This window comes from Globicephala melas, chromosome 16, assembly GCF_963455315.2.
Source record: "Globicephala melas chromosome 16, mGloMel1.2, whole genome shotgun sequence".
NCBI classification, from domain to species: Eukaryota; Metazoa; Chordata; class Mammalia; order Artiodactyla; family Delphinidae; genus Globicephala; species Globicephala melas.
In genome coordinates, this window is record NC_083329.1 from 79529524 (window position 1) to 79552489 (window position 22966).

The following is a 22966-nucleotide window of genomic DNA, read 5'->3' on the forward strand; positions in this document are numbered from 1 at the left end:
GGGGGGAAGGTTTACTCTAAACCACAAATTCATTGTCATTAAAAGAAGATGCCGTTCTTGCTGACATGACAGCAGGCAGTTTCCACGAAGCTCTCTTTTCTGTTGGAGTCGCATTCCAGACACAAACAGCACTTAAAATCTCAACTTTCCTGTAATTACACAGCCCAATCCATCCTGTATATTGCTAACCTGTATATTGCCTTCACGATGGATCGACTTTCCCTTGAAATGCCTTTTGCGTTTATAGTCTGAATAACTCTGTGCTCTATAGCTGAGTCAGGGAATTAGCATCTGGGAACAGAGAGATGGTAAAGTCAGCCTCCTTGGAGGGTACCACGTGGTCTCCAATGAAGCAGGTGTGCTGCCCTCATGCATGCCAGGCATTTTGACATCAGCGACTTTCACTGAATTAAGGAAAAGTTATGTAGTCTGCCCAAGTATAGCCTTCTACTTTGCAAGTCAGAGAGAAGTGTGTGAGACCTTTACAAGTCAGCATCCCCTCCATGGCTGCTCTTCTGTGCTGTCTTCCTCCCTTTTCTTATTTTGGTCCTTCTTATCAGTCTCCTGTGTTTTATGTCAGTCAGCCTACAGGAAATCAGAGCCTACCGAAAATCTTTCTGGGAAAAATGGAGGGCAAAAGCAAACAAGTAAAAATACAAACTAGAATAATCCACCCATTCTACTTTTAGATGTTTATCCCAAAGAGCCTACAGCAGGGACTTGAACGGATATTTGCACGTGCGTGTTCACAGCAGCATCATTCACGATTGTGAACAGCGAATATTCCACCGAGGGGGTAGGGGAAGCAACCTCAGCGTCTGTCAGCAGATGAATGAATAAACAATATGCGGTCTAGCCATACACCAGAATTGTATTCAGCTTTAAAAAGGAAGGAAATTCTGAGACTTGCTATGTGGATGAATCTTGAGGTCACTATGCTAAATGAAGTAAGCCAGTCAGAAAAGGACAAATACTGTATAATTCCACTTACAGGAGGTCCCTTGAGGAATCAGATTCCTGGAGACAGAAAATAGAAGGATGGTTGTCAGGCTGGGGGAGGAGAGAGTGGGGGTGTCAGTGTTCGATGTGGACAGTTTCGGTTTTGCAAGATGAAAAAGTTCCTGAGATCTCTTGCAATATGATTATTGCAATATGATTATTGTCACTACTGAAATGTATACTTACAAAATGGTCAAGATGGTGAATTTTACATTATATATTTTTTTAACCACAATTATCAAAAAAAAGAGACAGAAATAGAAGATGTACAGGGGGCTGGGGCTCATTAAGTATTTGTTCAGCAAATGAATGAAGACTAATATTTTTCAAAACTGAGTTCCTCTCCATTGGATTAGAGCCAATCAGAGATGAATTTGGGGTGAAAATGTTTTCAATCTGAGATTAAATTCCCCCATTTGTTTCTGTTTTATTGGCTTATACTTTTTCTATAAATATTTTATTTTTTCTTGTATTGAGCTTCACTGAGGACCTACATATCGTCAGTGAAAATATTTTTACTTATAGTAAAATTTAAATATTTATCTCAGCATTACATTAAATAACATACCTTTCAAAAATTAAGTCATTTAAGGTCTTTTGCTGAATTCTGATCTTTCGTAAGAATTATTTTCATGGCAGTTTCTTGGCCTGACAGCAGTATTTTGATATGTGTAGCATAATTTTAATGTTACATTATAATGAAATTGAAGTAAGTTGGTAAAAAAGACCTTTTCTCCAACAAGGATCTACTGAATAGCACAGGGAACTATACTCAATATTTTGTAATAACCTATAAGGGAAAAGAATCTGAAAAAGAATACATATATATATAACTGAATCACTTTGCTGTACACCTGAAACTAACACAACATTGTAAATCAAGTGTACTTTGGTACAAAAAAAGAACTGAAAAAAACGACCTTTTCTGTTGATTATCATCCTTTTCTTAGGGTACTCATTTTTTATGAACTGTGTTGGTTTCCATTTCAGAATTTGAACATCTGCTTTTAGTACTTTTAAATCAGGAGGTTTATTTATGACAATAACATGTCAATGTGAGACCCTCTCTCTGTTTTTTCTTTCGGCCTCTAAAAGCATCTGAGTCAGGATCTAGAAGACTCTTCCTGTTCTTCCACACAAGGAAAATTTAACCGAGAGCAGTTCTACAAGTTTATCATCTTCCCTGGCAAGTGGATTAAGGTCTGGTATGATCGCCTTACCTTGCTGGCGTTACTTGATCGGTAAGCTGCTGGGCACGCACGCGTACGGGTGAAAGACACGAGGGGCGTGTGGCGGCTTGCGCTCACGTGCTGATAGCAAGGAATTTGGCTGCAGGCTGAGGTTCTCTGGGGGCATTTTCAAGGTGTCCACCCTTTGTGCTGCACACCCAGAGTCAAAGCAGTGAGATCTTGACAACTGAAGAAATTGTCATTGAGCGATTACAATGGGAGCTAGGAGAACTGGGTAAAAGGGTTTAGCCTTAAGGTTAGCTTTGGGGTCCGTATTATGCCTTGGTCTGCTCACGGCCTGCCACTTTTTGTAGGAGGACCTGCGGCTCCTGACCGCAGGACAGGGCCTGGGTGCCTGGCTGTGGTGTGGGGAGGAGAGGAGGAGCACCAGGTGGCTGGGGTGGTGATGTCTGGCCCTTTCCTTTCATGACTTGGGTTCTTCTTCTCTCTATCCTGTAATTTCAGGATATCCTGATCTTTCCTTTAAACCCCGTTACTCTTCCCCACCACTGCTCCTCAAGATGTAACGCTGTGGGAGCTGAGGGTACTGGGTGGGGAGGTGGAAGCAGAGGCTGGGGGGGTCAGGTTGGCTAAGGCGTGATGGAGTTGGGGCCAGGTAGGGGACTTATCCCCACCTCAAGATACACAGAGGACCGCACTGTGGCCTTCAGAGGCTGTGGGTTTGGAAAAGTGTGATGCCGTTACTAACGGTGTCATCAGCAAATGCTGAGTTTCACTGTTAAATGCCAGCCAGTGCATTCTCTACGTCTGCATCTTTATTCCCGTCCTGCCCCTAGGTTTTTCAGAACCATCTTTGTTTTTTGTTTTTTTTTTTAGATTCCATATATATGTGTTAGCATACGGTGTTTGTTTCTCTCTTTCTGACTTACTTCACTCTGTATGACAGACTCTAGGTCCATCCACCTCACTACACATAACTCGATTTTGTTTCTTTTTATGGCTGAGTAATATTCCATTGTATATATGTGCCACATCTTCTTTATCCATTCATCTTTCGATGGACACTTAGGTTGCTTCCATGTCCTGGCTATACTCCAATAAGGATGTTAAAAAAAAAAGCCAGCCAGCGGGGCAGTGGGAGGACTGGCTGTCTGCTTTGCTGTAGTTGGTCCCCCAGGGACTACTTGTTATAGTAATGTCTTAAATGGTATGATCACATACTGAAAAACTATAGTCATGCACAATTACAACAGTAAATTTCAGGACCTACGAGTCAGGGAATGGAGTTATAATGGTTTTTCTAACAACACTGTGTTACCCAAGGGGCACACACTTAAGACAAAGACTTCGTATTTAACTAAAATAATTCAGGATAATACAGTCTGTTAAATGAGGCAGTTTTTTGGAAATACTCATTTAAAAAGAAATTACTGGGCTTCCCTGGTGGCACAGTGGTTAAGAATCCACCTGCCAATGCAGGGGACACGGGTTCCAGACCTGGTCCAGGAGGATCCCACATGCCGCGGAGCAACTAAGCCCGTGTGCCACAACTACTGAGCCTGCACTCTAGAACTCATGAGCCACAGCTACTGAGCCTGTGAGCCACAACTACTGAAGCCCACACACCTAGAGCCCGAGCTCCACAACAAGAGAAGCCACCGCAATGAGAAGCCCGTGCACCACAATGAAGAGTATCCCCCTCTCGCCGCAACTAGAGAAAGCCCGCGCGCAGCAACGAAGACCCAACACAGCCAAAAATAAATAAATAAATAAATTGAAAAAAAACAGGGATTCACACGATAGATTTTACATTTTTGACAATGAAAGCTATATCGTTATTTGAAAAGGCATACATAAGTTACATTAGATATTCATCGCGGGTATTTAAAATCACAGGTGGATGAGAGAAGTTGAATTTGCCAAATGAAAGCTTAGAAAGAAAACGTATGCATAATAAAAAACAAACTGCGAGGGTTGGCAGGAAGTGGAAGAAATTGGTGAATAACAGGCACTGAAATCGGACTAGTCACTGCTCTGAACTCCCACAGGTTAAGGCCTTCTGCTCGATGTTTCTCAGCTTTCCGCTGGAATTCAGGCTGATCTTCCTTGAACGGGTCTCCATATCCTCTGATCGTAGTGGCGTCACGGGTTTCTGTGATTGCAGCCTCTTCTGTTTGCCTTCAGTTTGCCATCCATTCTGTTCAGATATTTTCAGACTTGTCTTTGTTTTCCTTTCTCATTTTCTCTTCTTTTCTCTTCTGCCATTACCCCATCTTGCAAAACACCTAGGTTTCCTTTTCATTTAATTAGTTTATCAGGTTGGCATCTAAAATCAAAAAGCTGCCTGTCTGAGCATCATTTCATTTCATGTATTCATTCATTCAACACATTTTAAAAATAAAGCAAAAATTGAAGCACCTGCTCCATGCTAGGCTCTATACAGAACCCTGTGTATAGGGCAGTGAATGAAACAGACACGGTCTCTGCACTAAGGGAGCCCGACTCCACTGGGGGAGGTGGGATTTGAGACAGCAAATGGTACTGGGTGCCATGGAAGACACGGAACCTGGGGGAGGAGAGGCACGGATGTCAGGACAGGTGGCTGCAGAAGGCTTATCTGAGGATAAACAGATATGAAACACGGCAGGGAGCTAGCCACGTGACAAGTAGGGGGAAACTCGCTATCATCACTGTCATGGCGAGGACGTGCTCTCGTATTTCCCATCCTTACAAATCCTCTCGACCACTTTCCCGCCAGCTGCTGTCCAGGCTCCCTTGCAGCAGAGCTCCTTGGAGCGTTACCTATGCTTTTTCCAGTTTCTCTTCTCCCATTTTCTCATAAACCCATTGCATTCAGCCTCCTCTGATCCCAGGACTCCGTGGAGCCTGCCCTGGTCCAGGTCACTGTTGACCCTGTCGTTCAGGTCGCTAGACCCTCCGTCTTGGTTTACTTTCTTGTCTGGGCTCCCAGGGCTCAGCCCTCTCCTGGTTTCCCTTCTGCCTTGTTGGGTCGCTCCTTCCTGGTCACCTTTGCAGGTAACCACTTCCCGTTGGTGTCTTTAGGAGCTGCACAGCTCTTGCTTTTTCTACCCTCTTTTCTTTAGTGATCGCGTTTAGTCTCATGGCTTTTAAATCCCATCGATCCGCCAGTGACTGTCAGATTTCTGTCTCCAACTTGGACCTATTGCCCCAATTCTCGACTTGTGTCTCTAACTACGGGATTGACATCTCATGATCGGAGATCATGTTTCAGAGTCGAAACAGCTCTTCATCTCTGCCTTATCCCAAGTTTGCTCCATCTTCAGTCTCCCCCACCTCAGCTGCTGACAGACCTATCCTTCCAGGTTCTCAGGTTAAAAATCTTGGTGTCATCCTTTCACACCCACATTCAGCTTCTCATAGGAAATTATGTTTCCTGCTCCTTCAGATGTGTCTGCTGCACCTTCCACCTTCAATGTAACCACCCTTGTCTGAGCTGCTTTCATCTCCCATCTGAGTTACTGCAAGAGCATCTCCTGCTCAAACCCATTCTCCCTGTACGCTATTCTTTTTTAAAAAAATTTTATCGAAGTATAGTTGATTCACAATGTTGTGTTAATTTCTGCTATACTGCAAAGTGACTCAGTTATACATATATCTATTTTTTCAGATTCTTTTCCATTATGGTTTATCACAGGGTATTGAATATAGGTCCCTGTGCTATACAGTAGGTCCTTGTTGTTTATTTTATATATAGTAGTACGTATCTGTTAATCTCATACTCAATTTATTCCCCTCTTCCTCTTTCGTAGCCATAAGTTTGTTTTTTCTGTCTATGAGTTTATTTGTATCATTTTTTTGAGATTCCACATATAAGTGATATCATGTGATATTTATCTTTCTCTATCTGACTGACTTCACTTAGTATGATCATCTCTAGGTCCATCCATGTTGCTGCACATGGCATTATTTCATTCTTTTTTATGACTGAGTAGTACTCCAGTGCATATATGTACCACATCTTATTTATCCATTCATCTGTCGATGTTCATTTAGGTTGCTTCCATGTCTTGGCTATTGTAACTAGTGCTGCAATGAACATTGCGGTGCATGTATATTTCTGAATTAGAGTTTTGTCTGGGTAAATGCCCAGGAGTGGGTTTGCTCGATCTATAGTAACTCTATTTTTAGTTTTTTTGAGAAACCTCCATAGGGAACTGTTCTCCATAATGGCTGCACCAATTCACATTCCCACTAGCATCTCCCTGTACACTCTTCTTAACACAACAGAGTGAGGCTGGCCTTCCTATTCTGCACCACGCCAAGCCCTCTTCCAGCCTGAAGACCTTTGCACTGGCTGTTCCCTCCACCTGGAGTGCTCTCTCCTTAGATACCTGCACGACCAACCCTTTGGTCTTTTAAGTGTCTTTTCTCAGTGAGTCTTAGCCTGACGTTCCTGTTTAAAATTCCATCAGCTCCCTGCCCGGACAGTCGTAGCTCCTCTCACCTTGTTCTATTCGTTTTTCTATTGCACTAATCATCTTCAGGTACTATATCATGTACTCATTTTGTGTGTATTACTTATTTTATGTCACTGCCCACTGGAAAGGAAACTTCATGATTTTCATTCACTGATGTATTCCCAGCACCCAGAGCAGTGCCGAGCCCTTTTATTACGTGAACAAATGACTCGACTTCCCTTAGCAAAGCAGCTCCCCTTCCCCATTTCGGCCATTAAGATCCTCTTCCCCCAGATTGAAATCTTGGAATCGTCTTTATTCTTTCAACCAGTCTTTCACTGTAGATAATCCATTCAGTCACAGGGTCCTTTCTGCCTCGTTCTGTATTGTGTCTGAAAGTCACGTGTCCTTTCCAGTTCTCCAGCTGTGTCACTTTCCCAGGCCTTCCTTACTTCTCTCTGGGAGTATTATTTATCCTTTCCCCTTCAGTGCATCTTGTTAACCTCTGCAACATAAATCTTTCTAAAGTAAAGCCCTAATCATGACACTCCTTGTCCAGTGAGCAAACTTCTTAACCCAATATTTCATATTGATATACAAGGGAATGTGCGTGGGGGGGAGTGATGGTGGAGAGGCTGAGGGCAGAGGAATGGAGTCCTGGTGGAGGAGAATCTGGGAAAAAAATACTTTTCAGGAGCTTTATTCTTTCCCTTTAAATAGGAAAGAAATTTTTTTTTTTTTTTTTTTTTAATTTATTTGGCCACGCCAGGATCTTTGTTGCGGCATGCGGGATCTAGTTCTCTGACCAGGGATTGAACCCGGGCCCCCTGCGTGGGATTGCAGAGTCTTAACCACTAGGCCACCAGCGAAGTCCCAGAGGTTTGGTTTTTCTAATTGAAATTTTTGTTTTGTTTTATTTCCTAAGTCTTTATATTGTTTTAGGTAGACACATCAAAATGTTATGAGCACACTGAAGAATACATAATGTATTTTATGGACCTGAGCTAACAAATACATTTAGCTCTATAAAAAGTGCATAGTAGAAAATAAAAAAAACACATAAATTTCCCTTTTCACCAAATATGTATTGCCCCCCCATATTTTAAAAAATATTCCACATGAGCATCTTAATATCTGAGTTCTTCACATTTCTATACTTCTCAGTTCTATATGATTGTCTGATTAAAAAATGGGCAAAAGATATGAACAGATACCTCACCCAAGAAGATATACAGATGGCAAATAAACGTGAAAAAATGCTCCACATCGTATATCATTAGGGAATTATGAACTAAAACAATGATGAGATGCCACTACACGCCTGTTAGAATGGCCAAATCCAAAACACTGATAACACCACAGGGTGTGGAGCAATAGGGACTCTCATTTCATTGCTGGTGGGATTGCAAAATGGTTCAGCCACTTTGGAAGACAGCTTGGCACTTTCTTCCAGACTAAACATACTAGTACCATTTGACCCAGCAATCACGCTCCTTACGTCCACACAAAAACCTGCATACAAATGTTTATGGATACTTTATTCATAATTTTTTTCATAAGTTTGATATTTATTTATTTATTTATGGCTGTGTTGGGTCTTCATTGCTGCGGGCGTTCTCTAGTTGCAGCGAGCGGGGGCTATTCTTCATTGCGGTGTGCGGGCTTCTCGTTGCAGTGGCTTCTCTTGTTGCGGAGCACCGGCTCTAGGCACGTGGGCTTCAGTAGTTGCGGCACACGGGCTCAGTAGTTGTGGCTCTCGGCCTCTAGAGCGCAGGCTCCGTAGTTGTGGCGCACGGGCTTAGTAGCTCTGAGGCATGTGGGATCTTCCCGGACCAGGGCTCGAACCCGTGTCCCCTGCATTGGCAGGTGGATTCTTTTTTTTTTTTTTGCGGTACGCGGGCCTCTCACTGTTGTGGCCTCTCCCGTTGCGGAGCACAGGCTCCAGACGCGCAGGCTCAGTGGCCATGGCTCACGGGCCCAGCCGCTCCGCGGCATGTGGGATCTTCCCGGACCAGGGCACGAACCCGTGTCCCCTGCATTGGCAGGTGGACTCTCAACCACTGCGCCACCAGGGAAGCCCCGGCAGGTGGATTCTTAACCACTGCACCACCAGGGAAGTCTGCTTTATTCATAATTGCCAACACTTGGAAGCAACCAAGATGTCTTTGATAGGTGAATGGATAAAGAAACTGTGGTATGTCCATACAGTGCAGTATTATTCAGCAATAGAAAGAAAGGTGCTATCAAACCATGAAAAGACATGGAGGGACCTTCAGTGTGTATTACTAAGTGAAAGAAGCTAATCTGAAAAGGCTACATTCTGTATGATTCCACCGTGGAATCTGGAAAGGGCAGAACTATGGAGACGGTAAAAAGATGAGTGGTTACCAGGGGTTAGAGAGGAAGGATGGATGAATAGGCAGAGCGCAGAGGATTTTTAGGGCAGTGAAAATACTCTGTAAGATACTGTAATGGCAGATACATATCATTATACCATTGTCTAACCCCACAGAATGTCCACCACCAAGAATGAACCATAATGTAGACTATGGGCTTTACTTGATAATGATTTGTCCGTGTCGGTTCCTCAGTTATAACACATGTAGCACCCTAGTCGGGGATGTTGATGGAGGGGGAGGGTGGATGTGTTTGGGGGGGAGGGGCTATGTGGGAACTCTTCGTACTGTCCCCTCAATTTTTTTTGAAATCTAAAACTGCTCTAAAAAATAATGTCTATTAATTAAAAATAGAATGTTCAGGAATGCCTGAACATCCCAGGGATGAAGTAGCCAGTTGTCCCTGTCTAAAAATGATCATAATTGAATGGGAAAGACTAATATGGGGACTTCCCTGGTCGTCCAGTGGTTAGGACTCCACGCTTCCACTGCAGGGGACGTGGGTTCAATCCTTGGTTGGGGACCTAAGACTCCCACATGCGACACGGCCAGAAAAAAAAAACAACCCCAAAACAATATGTGCATGTGCAAACATTGGTGAGGTAAGAAATGTACTCAGAATTCTTGTGAGTGACTCATCTGAACTCTCGACCTGTGGTCCACGCCATCCTCCCTTAACTTCATTTCAGCTGCTCCTTGCCATAACCCCACCCTGCATCTCGTCCCCCCACAGAAGGCTTCCACCCCTGACATCATCATCCCAGCCTCCGTTCAACCTTCCCGGCCCCTCCACCTCCCTCCAGTGTTACCCCGTCCTCTTTTGCACTTTGATGCATCCACTTCCTCCCACTAGCAGCCCTTATTGCCGCCCCATGATCCAGCTTTAGCCCCTTTGCATCAGCATCTTAAAACTCCCTTTCTTGTCCCTTTGCACATCCACTGATAACAGCCCACAGCTGATGAGCTCACCTCTCTACCCTGCACCTCTCAAGTGGAGCCCCCCAAGAGAAAACCACCCCGTGAGGCTGTGGTCACGACATACTTTCAGTTGCACCCTCTGCACGTCAGCCCTCCGGCTGGAGCTCTCCTGGCTTCTGTAACTGAGCAGGAAATTCCGGCCATGGAGACTGTATCTGGAAGGGATTGCCACGCAACCCTTCCCCCATTTAGCAGAGTCAGTGAAGCTCCTTCACATTTCACTGTTGTGGATGGAGGAATTAACGGTCTTCTCCCAGTAACCCAGTTGAATGACCAAGGACACCACCCAATTGGATTATATTTCATTTACTTCAATAACAGAAAGTGGGAGTTAAATATGGATTTCTAAAAATATAAAACACAGGACAAAGGAAAGAAAGAAGGAAACCTTAAAATCTTGTTACCAAATATAAAGGCGTGCTTGGGATAAGTACTCCCTTGTGGCCAGTCTTTTTAGAAGCATGCAGGTATTCTCTGTTTAAAAACAGACAGCCTTACCTTTTATTCCCTCCGTTTTTAATTTGTTTATTTTGCCCAGAACTGAAGATGTCAAGGAAAACGTGTTGGCAGTTTTACTGATTGTCCTGGTTTCCCTGCTCGGATTTCTGACACTGAACCGAGGCTTTTGCAAAGACATGTGGGTGCTTCTCTTCTGCCTCGTCATGGCCAGCTGCCAGTACTCCCTGTTAAAGGCAAGAGCACATCTAATTCTTACCATCACTAATGTAGCCTTGAAATCATGAGATGATGACACAGACACTTCTCATTTGTGTTCTAGAGCGTTCAGCCTGACCCCGCCTCGCCAATCCACGTAAGTGTCCAACCACGGGCGAGTAGCTTGTTCGCTCTGCTTGCGTTGAAGCTAGGGGAATGGGCAAACTAGATTCAAAAGGCGACGTGCATATCAATATCCGTGTATATTGAATATATAAATAGAAATATTAATACATGGTGGCCAAGTTCAGGCTAGATCGGAGAGCGTGGTGGGGATGGTGGCAGGGACGGAACAGGATGGGGACCAAGGATGTGTGCAGGGCCTTTTCTACCTGCCCTGGACTCATGTCGGGAAAGACGGTGAGCCCAGACTCTGCAGTCAGGCTGCCTGCGTTCGTTTTCTGGTTCCTGTGTCTGATTATTGGACCCTGAACAAAATGTGTACTCTCCATGCCTCAGCTTCCCTGTGTGTAAATAAGGATAATAAAAATGCCTATGGGGATTCAGTAATCCAAGTAACGGGCTTAAAACAGCGCCTGGCATGGAGAAATCGCTTAATAGATGGTAGAAACCTCAGTATGTAAGCATGCATCATTATTCTTTTTACCTGAAGCTGATGTCTTTCTCGTCCACATTTTCAAGTGTACTGTTACCTTTTTCCTCATCATTTGGGGCTCCTTCATATCTGACACTCTGGGCTCCCCAGCACTGATCTCTTGGTGCCTGGGCGGTCTTCCACGAGCTCGGAAGCACACGTAGCATCCACTGACCCGGCTGCACCTTCCCCTGTGGTGCTGCGGCTCCAGGTCTGGCGCTCTCCCTACTGGGACCCTGGCCACGTGCCTGTGCACCGAGACCACTGCCTGGTGGATGTCCCAGCTCCTTGGGAAACCTTCTTTCCTCTGTCCTGGTGAGCTCCTGTGGGTCCACGAAAACCACTTCCAAAGAAAGAAAACTTGACCTTCCCGCTACTGTGCCTTTAAAAACTTCATATCCATGATTTAGGACTGCTTTTAAATCTGCGATAGCTCATGCTTAGCTCATAGTAATTAAGAAAAGCTTGTCATTGGACACTCACCTGGCATACATTACTATCTTGTTAAATTCCTCTGTTCCCCATAATTGGTTTAATACATCTTCTTTCATCCCAGAGTCTGAATGTCAAGATAAGCAGAAGCAGCATAATTAGGCTATCACGGGTGTGTCGTTGTGATTGTTGTCAGGAATCTGGGTTAGGTGGTGAGCGCAGAGACGTACAGCCCTGGGGTGTGCTGTCCCAGCCCACCCTAGATGCGACACGGGCGTCCTCCTGCTGTGGTAAATACGCCCCGCTTCCTAGTGACAGCGCTTGGCTCACTGTCTTTCTGGGTGACCTGGGGGAGGGGTGTTGTGTGCTGTTAAACATTCATTTCCTGCATGTACTTTCAGGAATAATGCTAGGCAAGGAGGATGGCAAGTACAGCTGCGTAATCCCTGTAGATCTGTAATGACCGTTCGCAGGACCCTTGGGTCCTGCTCTAAGTCGGAGTCCTATTGTCTCTATTGATCCAGTTCCTGGAGGACTAAATGCAGCTGCCCTTCCTTTATCTGAGCAAGCATGTCGTAGTGAGATAGGAAGAAATGACTTCTCTTACTGTCAACAGAAGCCACAGTCAGACATCAAACTATGTTTATGGCAGTACTTAATTTGCTTACACAGATTTCTGAGTAGAATGAGTCCCAGATTTGAGCTGGCATTTCTCTAACTGTTCTGATGAGGCAAGAAAATATGGTAGCTATAAAATAGCTCCTCCTGCAGTGTGGCTGAGCCATGTAGGCGTTTAGAGGCTGATTTACTGTTTAGAGATGAGAAAACCTCAGAAAGAAGATGGTCAAGAGAATGAACCCAGTCTGGTAGAGAGTTGGTGCTCAAGCCTGCCACCAGCCCTGGCTAAGTTTCATTCATCAGGGGCTGTCAGATGAATCAGTGCTTTTCAAAACTGCGTTACTTTGTTCGTTCCCAGGGAGGGCCGTTAATGCAGTCAGTTCTTGGAGTGATTGACGGACTTTCTCCTTTGTTTCCTTCCAGGAGCACAGAGGTGGCAAATTTTGAGCAAGTTGTTAAAACCTGAAGATAGCACAATGAAAAAAAATTTTTTTTTTTCATAACATTCTGTGTGCTTCAGATAGAGTTGCAGATTAATACTGGCCTGCTAATAGTTATGGTACCATTGACCCTGGGCCTGAAAGAAACGCGTCTGATTGGAAAAGAAAAGAGGTCTAGGAGAGCTTAAAAAAATGAGAATGGGGGGTAGCTCCTGGAAGGAATCTGAGGATCAGAGACTGGCAACTTAGTCACAGGCAGTGAGGCTCTTCCATGGCTTACACAGATTTATACACTGGTCTAACCAACAGTATCCACTAATGATAACCCAGAAAGCAAAATCCAGTAGGATCACTGGCACAGAGGCAGCGTCGGCGCCTTTCCCAGCACCTGCAGGGATTCTGAGTTAGGACAGCTGGGGCAGCACTTGGGAACCTGCATTTTAACACTCCCCCACCCCGTGCTGATGGCGGAGGTGATCTCAGATCACACCTGAGAAACACTGGGGTAACTGGAAGCGTGTGGGTTTCGGGATTCGAATCCAGCCTCGCCACGTACAAACTACGGCATCTTGGTCAAGTGACTTCTCTGAATCTCAGGTTTTTCCTCTGTAAAAGAGGAAATAATAAAATAGGATTGTAAGGGGATTAAGCAAGATAATGTACGTCCAGGGCTCAGCCTAGAGTCTGGCACCGCAGGAGCACTTGACAAATGCTGGTCATTTTTGTGTGAGTAAAGTGGGGATAATAATAACAGCCTCAGCTGTATTTGGTTGTGAGTGAGTTGGACAATCTATATAATGTGCCCAGTGCAGGACCTGGAATATTCAGTCCTCTGTAAAGGTTTCTTTCCTTTCTCCTTCTGCTCTGCGGATCCAGAGGACTGAGTGTACAGTTTCCGCAAAGCCCACCCCTAGGTCCCCAATTATTAACCTCTTCCATCAGTATGTTACAGTTGTCACAACTACAGAAGCAACGTGGATACATTATTATTAACTGAAGTCCGTATTTCACTCAGATTTCCTTCGTTTTTACGTAATATCCCTTTTTTTTTTTTTGAGGATTCCATCTAGGACATTGCCTGACATTTAGTCATTCTCTCTCCTAAGGCTCCTCCTGGCTGTGACAGTTCCTCAGGTTTTCCTTGGTTTTTGATAACCTGGACAGCTTTGAGGAGCATTGGTCAGGGATTTTGTAGACTGTCCCTCAGTTGGCATTTAGCTGGGGCTCATCTGATGATTTAACTGGGTTATGGGGGAGGAGAACCACAGAAGTAAAGCGCCATTTTCCTTATGTCCTCTCGAGGTTATGGACAATCAACGTGACTGAACCACTTTTGATGTTGACCTTGAACACCTGGTTAAGGTGCTGTTTATCGGAGAAATGGTTTTTTTTAAATTTCACTAAAAATTTTTAGAAATTGAAGTATAGTTGATTTACAGCGTTGGGTTAGTTTCTGGTGTGCGGCAAAGTGATTTGGTTATACATATACATATCTATTGTTTTTCAGATTCTTTCCCATTATAGGTTGTTACAAGATATTAAGTATAGTTCCCTGTGCTCTACAGTAGGTCCTTGTTGGTTATCTGTTTTATATAGAGTGGTATGTATCTGTTAATCCCAAACTCCTAATTTATCCTTTCCCCACCTTTCCTCTTCGGTAACCATACATTTGTTTTTCTGTCTGTAAGTCTGTTTCTGTTTTGTAAATAAGTTCATTTGTATCATTTTTTTAGATTCCAGGCATAAGTAATATCATACAATGTTTGTCTTACTTCACTTTGTATGATAATGTCTTAAGTCCATCCATGTTGCTGCAAATGGCATTATTTCATTCTTTTCTGTGGTTGAGTAATAGTCCACTGTATATATATGCCACCAGGTGTGGGTCACAGAATACTTGCTGGCTAGGGTTTTACTGGGGTTCAGCTTCCTTAGGGCAGTGGGCTCCCATCCCCAGATCTCCTTCTTTTGCTCCACACACAAGGGGAGCTGAAGTGTATAGTTAAAAATTTTTGGTATACATCCAGAAAAAATGAAAACTTTAATTAGAAAAGCTACACGCACCCCAGTGTTCATAGCAGTACTATTATAATAGCCAAGACATGGAAGCAGCCCAAGTACCCGTCAACAGATGATTAGATAAAGAAGAGGTGGTGTATATAAACAATGGAATAATACTCAGCAAAAAAAAAGAGACTGAAGTATTGCCATTTGCAGCAACTTGGATGGGCCTAGAGAATATTATGCTTAGTGAAATAAGTCAGACAGAGAAAGACAAATACTGTATGATATCACTTATGTGTGGAATCTAAAAAATAATACAAATGAATCTATAGAAAAATCAGAAACAGACTCACAGACAGAAAGCAAACTTACAGTTACCAAAAGGGAGAGAGGGGGAAGGATAAATTATGGGGTTAACAGATACAAACAACTGTACATACAATAGATAAGCCACAAAGATTTACTGTATAGCCCAGGGAACTATATTGAATATCTTGCAATAACCTATAATGGAATATAATCTGCATTAAAAAAACCCCGAAAACAAATCACTATGCTGTATATCTGAAGCTAACACAATATTGTAAATCAGCTGTACTTCAATTAAAAAAGTGTGACTCTAAATAGAAACAGGTGAATTGCTAAAGCAAACAGCAAACCCTTATTAGAGTGAGGAGAGTTCCACGTAGGTAGACATAGTGTCTCAGAGGGGCTGGACAGAGCAGCAGGTAGTTATTTTTCTACACCCTCTCCTGGTAGGAGCCCTCTTCCACCTTCCAGGAGAAGCTATTATGAATGATTCCCCCCCCACTCTGTCTTTACTTCACACGAGTAACATTCACGTCACGTGTCTAAAGAATGAGGATTGCGAATGAACTTGATCCGAGTGAGGATGAGTGTTGGGCCTAGAAGGATCCAGTGGCCAATGCAATCACCGTCTGGGTCAGTTTGGGGAGCCAGTGGGTAGTAGCCAGTGGGTAGAATCCAAGTCCTGGCTCGGCCGCACTGCAAAGCCTGTGTGCCTCGGTTTACTCCTGGCAAAATGAGAGTAATGGTAGGACTTCTGCGAGTGGAATATTTAAAGTGGGTAGAAGAGTGCCTGAGGCACAGGAAAGCAGGACAAATGTTAGCCTTTGCTGTCTTACATCAGCTTGTCAGAAACAGCTGACCTCTGAGTGCGGCCAGACGGGAACTTGTGCAGACTCAGCAGGGGTGAGGCAGCTCTTTTCTGCCCTCTGGGCTGAGAAGCAGAGAGTTCGGATCTGCACGAAGCCTGGCGCTGGCACGGGAAACGGCAGAGATGGGATGGGGCTGGCACGTCCTGGTTGCTGACGGCCTCGGTTCAGTGCCCCTGGGTTCAGACACCCCATCTTCCTTAGAACAAAACCCTTTTATCGCTCTGTCTCCCTGTCTATCTATCCATCTATATCTATCTATCTACCTATCTATCTGTCTGTCTGTCTATCTATCTATCCATCCATCCATCTATCTACTTATCTATCAGCAGCAAGTTTGAAGCATCTGACCAGCCCACTCTCTTGGTAAGAGGACAGTTAGAATGGCCTGGTCCCCTAGCCACAAGCACCACTGCTCTCCGGGTGGGGACCTGTAGGTTTGGATAGATTCTCTCACCTTACCCTTTCCTTGCCCTGCGACCAGAGCACCGCCTGTGACATTGTATATGTAGGTGGGGTTAATGGGAGACCCAAATGCATGTGTAGACCAGCTTTTGTAAAACAGCCTGCAAGGTGCCCCGGAGCAGACATCAGCAGTGCTTCCCCAGGGCATTTGAAGGTGAAAAAACAGGTGGGGAACACTTGGACAAGTTTTAGAAGGTTGTGATCAGACTTCACCTGGAGGAGCGAGTGGAATTTTTCTATTGAGAAAAAAAAAGAATCCTTGGGAGGTTTTATGATTGAATCCTACGTGAAAGAAGGAACTGGAGAAGAGGGAAATTTTATTAGTGGGTGTTCTTAGGAATCAAGGCAGATAAAAGTGCCTCACATGCCATGTATTAGCGATATGCTTAGAATGGTGTGGGGACCCCAGAGATAGCATGATGGTGAGGGCAGCCTGTTTCTAAGGGAGCCTTAAGGTTTGTCTCAGAAATTACAAATAAAAAGAAAGCATTCCCGTGCCCAATAAATAAAGTTTGACTGGGACGATCCAAGATGATATCTTAAATTTGTTCAAAGCCATAGACTTTCAATGCCTGGAAAAAGTTATTTTTAACCTTTTAGTAACAGAAAGGATCAGGGCAAGTGGGAAGTAGCTATTTAATTATATTTCTGAAATGGTATCAGTTTGAGGAAAGATCTCATATGCTTGTGTATTTGTATACTAAGTGGCTATCTATACCAAGCAATTTATTTTGCTATTCACTTGATGAGAAATGCATTAAGATTTCACTTATGCTTTAGTTTCAATTTTTTTTTTTAATGCAGAGGAAGTATCCCCTTACCCATTAATCTATGACCTAGTTGGATTCAAAAGGAAATTTCATAAGAGTACAAACTATTCCTTTAAGACTGGGTCTGGACTCAGGGCCAAACATAGCCAGCCCCCATGGACAGCCTGTGTTTTCCTTCCTATTAAAAGATGGTCTCAGAAGAAGACTACTTCTATTACAGGAGCAGTGGCGGGTTAAATGGCACTTCTAAATATGTTCACGGCAGTGACGTTAAGAATTCATATCCAAGCTTGTATCCCTGTCTTTTTTTTGACTTATTTCCTAGTCTTTTTATTTTATTTTTTTAACATCTTTTTTTTTTGTTTTTTTTATGCGGTACGCGGGCCTCTCACTGTTGCGGCCTCTCCCGCTGCGGAGCACAGGCTCCGGACGCGCAGGCTCAGCGGCCATGGCTCGCGGGCCCAGCCGCTCCGCGGCATGTGGGATCCTCCCGGACCGGGGCGCGAACCCGCGTCCCCTGCATCGGCAGGCGGACTCTCAACCACCGCGCCACCAGGGAAGCCCTAATATCTTTATGAGAGTATAATTGCTTTACAATGGTGTGTTAGTTTCTGCTGTACAACAAAGTGAATCAGCTATACGTATACACATATCCCCATATCTCCTCCTTCTTCTGTCTCCCTCCCACCCTCCCTATCCCACCCCTCTAGGTGGTCACAAAGCAACGAGCTGATCTCCCTGTGCTATGCAGCCGCTTCCCACTAGCTAGCTATTTTACACTTGGTAGTGTATATATGTCCACGCCTCTCTCTTTGTCCCAGCTTACCCTTCCCACTCCCCGTGTCCTCAAGTCCATTCTCTACATCTGCGTGTTTATTCCTGTCCTGCCCTTAGGTTCTTCAGAACCCTTTTTCTTTTTCTTTTTTTTTAGATTCCATATATATATGTGTTAGCATACAGTATTTGATTTTCTCTTTCTGACTTACTTCACTCTGTATGACAGACTCTGGGTCCATCCACCTCACTACAAATAACTCAGTTTCGTTTCTTTTTATGGCTGAGTAATATTCCATTGTATATATGTGCCACATCTTCTTTATCCATTCATCTCTTGATGGACACTTAGGTTGCTTCCATGTCCTGGCTACTGTAAATAGAGCTGCAATGAACATTGTGGTACATGACTCTTTCTGAATTATGGTTTTCTCAGGATATATGCCCAGTAGTGGGATTGCTGGGCCGTATGATAGTTCTATTTCTAGTTTTTTAAGGAAGCTGCACACTGTTCTCCATAGTGGCTGTATCAATTTACATTCCCACCAACAGTGCAAGAGGGTTCCCTTTTCTCCACACCCTCTCCAGCATTTGTTGTTTGTAGGTTTTTTGATGATGGCCATTCTGACTGGTGTGAGGTGATCAAACTTGTATCACTTTCATCTTGACTTTTTATACTCAAAGTAGTTCATGAATTGCAAATAATATTCTCTCCCTAATTCATTTTTGTTGGTTTTTCTGAACCTTATGAATTTTGCATTGATTTGTGAGATGCAAATTAATTCTTCATTGACTTTTGCCCTGGAAAGTTGATGTTATAGCTTTTCCTTAATTTTTCTATCCATTCCAGAAGACGAATAAAACAGTGTGTCCGCTCGCCTCTTAAGAGTATTTTGAAGGTTAAGATGAAATCAGTTAAGTTTTTGGTCCTCCTCAGAGGACAATGCAGATAAATAGCAAATGTTTAAAAATTGATTATTCCACTGTGCTACACTGAGACATTTTGTGCAGTCTCTGCAGGTATAATTTGGCACCTGTATTGTCTTGCTTTCTAAGACATAAGGAAATTGAAGCCTACAACTTGTAATTCTATTTCTTGTTAATAATGGAGCTCAACTTAGAGCATGCAGAGCAAATAGTGGTTTAAATTAGTTTGGCACTTGAAATGAACAACACAAATGGAAGTTTCACTGTGGGGGCAGCATTGAATTAGATCGAGATTTTATCCAAGGCTGGTAATTACATTTTCAGGTAAATCTTGCTGAGTCTGAGAGACATAACATTCTTTTTGATATTCTTCTTTGACAGAGTAAACATCAGGGTATTTTTTTTTTCCCTTGGTGTTTTGTATGTATGAATTATGGTGGGGGAGGGGTGAATTGTTATATGGTGTAAGTTGTATAATATGGTATAAATGATTGACTGTGAGGCTTTTGTTATTTAATCAAAATTAAAGGTACCATTCAGAAATTGTGTTTGTTTTCTAGGGACACAACCAAATCATAACATACAGCAGACCAATCTATTTTTGTGTGCTGTGTGGCCTTATCTTGCTGCTTGATACTGGGGCCAAAGCCAGGTACCCTCCCACTTACATTGTGTACGGCCTGAAGCTCTTCTCTCCAGGCTCTCTCCAGTCGGCTAGGGACTTCTTAATAGGTGAGTTCATTTGGGGGTTGTGGGGAAGAATATAGAGGTGGGAGGGTATTTCTCCCCGTTATTTTTTGAATCCCTCGTTGGATACATTTTCTTACTTCATTATTGGATCAAGAGATGTGCATTTTTTCTCTTGGCTTGCACACTCTCAGAAGACGGCCTGGGAGGCAGAGTCCCAGGCATCCAACGAGGGACTTATTCTAAAGGATGTTGGTATCCCTGAGCAGGGAGCTGCAGCACCATAACATCTGAAGACTGGTGGCTGAGGTGCCTGATGTGTGGCGTCAGTGGGGCTCCCCAGGGTGGAGGCGATTTTGCCATTAGGGTGGCAGCCACAGCCCCATCTGCACGGCACAGATGCTCTGGTGACATGTGAATGGACATGGTTCTCAGTCCAGATGGAGTCCTGGATGTGCCGTCACCCAGCCTTCCGTTGGTGCACTTTACTTGCCTTAAGGTCTAGGCAGTGTTTGATGTAAAATGCTCCATGTACACAAGTGACCTGCATAATATAATGGTGTAGAGCCCCAGCTTCGGAGGCAGATGGCTGGCTGTTTGAATTGCATCTCTGCTTCTTTACTAGTTGTGTGACCGTGAGCAAAATTCAACTGTGATATGGGGACAAAAATAGTACACACCACGGAGATTGTTGCAGATTTTAGATGAGTTGGTATATTTAAACACATAGAAACGTGCCTTTAACCAGGTATTAGCTATTATCATCTTTATTATGCGAAGAGGCTGCCCCACTGTGGGCCCGCAGCTCCGAAGACTTGACTGACAAAGCTCTGAGAATTCTTGTGATGACATCCAGAGGTTTCCACGCCTGCTAACTTGTGATTATCTGATCCCATTGACCAGATGAGTTGATAAAGGACAGTTACCAAAGACACCACCCCCTAGATCTGCTACTTGCCAGCCAGAAATTTTACTCAAGAGGAGATTGTCAAAGCCATCATTAGGACCAGCACAAGAGAGACACAGGAACTGAGTACGTGTGAGGTTGTTTACCATCATGTGTCTGAAGACGCTCTTGTGCCTGTCTCGCAGAGGAAGTGGTTCTCCTCTGGCTGGTGCTGGGGCATGTGGAATAGCGGCTGGAGTTGTGCCTTATGGGTGATAATCTCTGTTCCCCACCGCCACTCTTGGTTTCTGCTCAGACCACCAATGTACCACAGTGGAGAGAGGCACCAGAGGAAGAGGAGGGGCAAGGGAGACAGGAAGATCTGGTGTCTGCTGCCTTATTCTGCTCCCAGGGAGAAGGGGTTGAATGCGAACCAAGGGTAGGAGATGAGTCCAGTGGCCATTGAGCAGGTGGGAAGGATGGAGAAGCTCTTTGTCCTATGTAATCCAAGAAGAGAACATCAGATAACAGAACAATAGAAGGAGGAGAAAGCAGAGTGACAAGAGACAAGGAATCTGGGGGATAAAATTGGCACAAGAAGAAAGACAAAGTCAGTGGTGGGACTAGTTGCTTTTGTAGGCTGAGGGGTGAATTAAGGAAATAGAAACACTCAGGGTGATATTCTTACATAATTTATTTTCCTTTTATGATCTTTCATATATGTTCAGAATATCACTTCTCTTTCATTATAAGGAAAAAAAATTTTTTTTTTCCTCCAGGAGGAAAGTGAAGGGCCTTCTTAGTCAGTGCTCATTTCCTTTGCTGACCTCTGCGCTGAATTTTTTATTATTTTCCATTTGGGTAACTTCAGCAAAAGCCTATGAGCGAGACTGGCTTTGTAATCATCCTTTGGATGAGAAAGCCGAGAGGTCTTCAGTTCTTAGAACCGTATTTCAAGAGGAGCAGTAGCAAAGCTAGAGTGTGCCCTGCGGAATGTGGCCACATGGGCTACACTGGGTCTGCACATGGGGCGAGGGAATGGGGGCGTCCAGCCTAGAGGAGAAATGCTTGAGTCCTAGAGGCACATGTGATGGCTGTAGGTGGTTGAAAGGCTGCCAGGCCAAAGTGGGAGGGATTTTGTTCTCTGTTGCTCTCTGTTGGTGTAGCCGTAGTAACTAGTCCCAGTGGCTGGTGGGTGGATTTCGGCTCACTGGAAGACTGTTGTGGTTTGGTGTAGAGCTGTCCAATAGGGCCATGGGTTGCCTAGTGATGCGAGAAGTTCCCTGACGTGGGAAGAACTCAGGCAAGATGAGACAACCGTCACTTGTAGAAGGGTTCCATGCCCTGTATGGGTTCTTTATCAGATGTGATGGGTCCTTTTTCAGATGTGAGAGTTTGATGTTTTATTTTAGTCTTTAGGACCATAATCCCTTACCTACGCTAATGCAGCTTCAAGGATGGAACCCTTGGAGATGGTGGAGGTTTTGTAACCAGCGACTGAGATGGACCCACCCTCACCTGCACTCCGAGACTCACATTTCCGTGTCTTGTGTAAAGACTTGTCTCTTGGCCCCAGGAATCCGTGTCAGCACAGTGTGCTAATACACAGATATGGCATGAAGGAGACACACAACGTGTACAGTCATACCAAGTTCATAGTCTTGGTTTTACTTCCATGTTATTTTAATTCTGCTTACCTCCCCCAAGCCCCAACCTGCAAATATAGTAATGAATATTACTCTTCACATAATGGAAGAAAGAAGCAAGTTCCAATGTTTTTATTTATGCATTGTGCTTGGAAAGAAATGGAGCTGTACCAGAAGTTTCTGCATTTATGGTAATTATTAGGAAACATGAGGAGTAGGGAAGATGTGAGAGAAAATTACAGACCCTCTCAGCAGTACGCTGAGAAAAAAGGTCTTTGTTCACAGGGAAAGTTGCCAACAACCACGGGGACTTTTTGATTTTTTACTTATGGAAAAAAGGACAAAATCATTTCGGCAACTTCAAGTGGAATTTTCTAGCCGTCCTCCTGATGCTTCTTCATTCACGTGCGCTGCACCCCGACATTCACGCGGCCTCCACCTTCTTCTGATTCCACCTGCGCAGCTCTGACTCTAAAGACGAGAGGTTTCCTCTGTACTTCATCCTGGGGAAGACCTAGACTCTGGGCTCCCCGTCAACTGCTGTCCGTCCTGTGCTGTGTCGTCTAGCTCCTGCTCTGCAGGCACAACCAGAGAGTCTTCAGTTAGGACTTCCTCATGTCTCGTACCATTTTATTTCCCCCCAGCATCATCCATCGTGTTCCAGTTCTTTGCACCTTATTAGTTTGGGTTTTATTGCCTAATGTATTTCTTATAGAGAATACTTCTTTACCCACGTTTTGCTGCAGTTTCCAGTATTTGTCTACCATTATTACATTATTTCACACCCATACTTTTCTCTGTAGTTCTTCGTTTTTGGTAGTTTTCATTGCA

General features: G+C 44.0%; 1 protein-coding gene across 3 annotated transcripts in view; it reads left to right on the top strand.

The window, feature by feature from the left end:
• PCNX2 (pecanex 2) overlaps positions 1 to 22966 on the top strand; it is a 273314-nt gene that overhangs the window by 58856 nt on the left and 191492 nt on the right. For all 3 annotated transcript variants that reach the window (XM_060285936.1, XM_030839645.2, XM_060285935.1), the window contains exons 10-13: positions 2095 to 2240; positions 10541 to 10694; positions 10781 to 10813; positions 19477 to 19648. In XM_060285936.1, coding sequence (XP_060141919.1) covers positions 2095 to 2240; positions 10541 to 10694; positions 10781 to 10813; positions 19477 to 19648 — 505 coding nt within the window. The remainder of the gene's footprint in view (positions 1 to 2094; positions 2241 to 10540; positions 10695 to 10780; positions 10814 to 19476; positions 19649 to 22966) is intronic.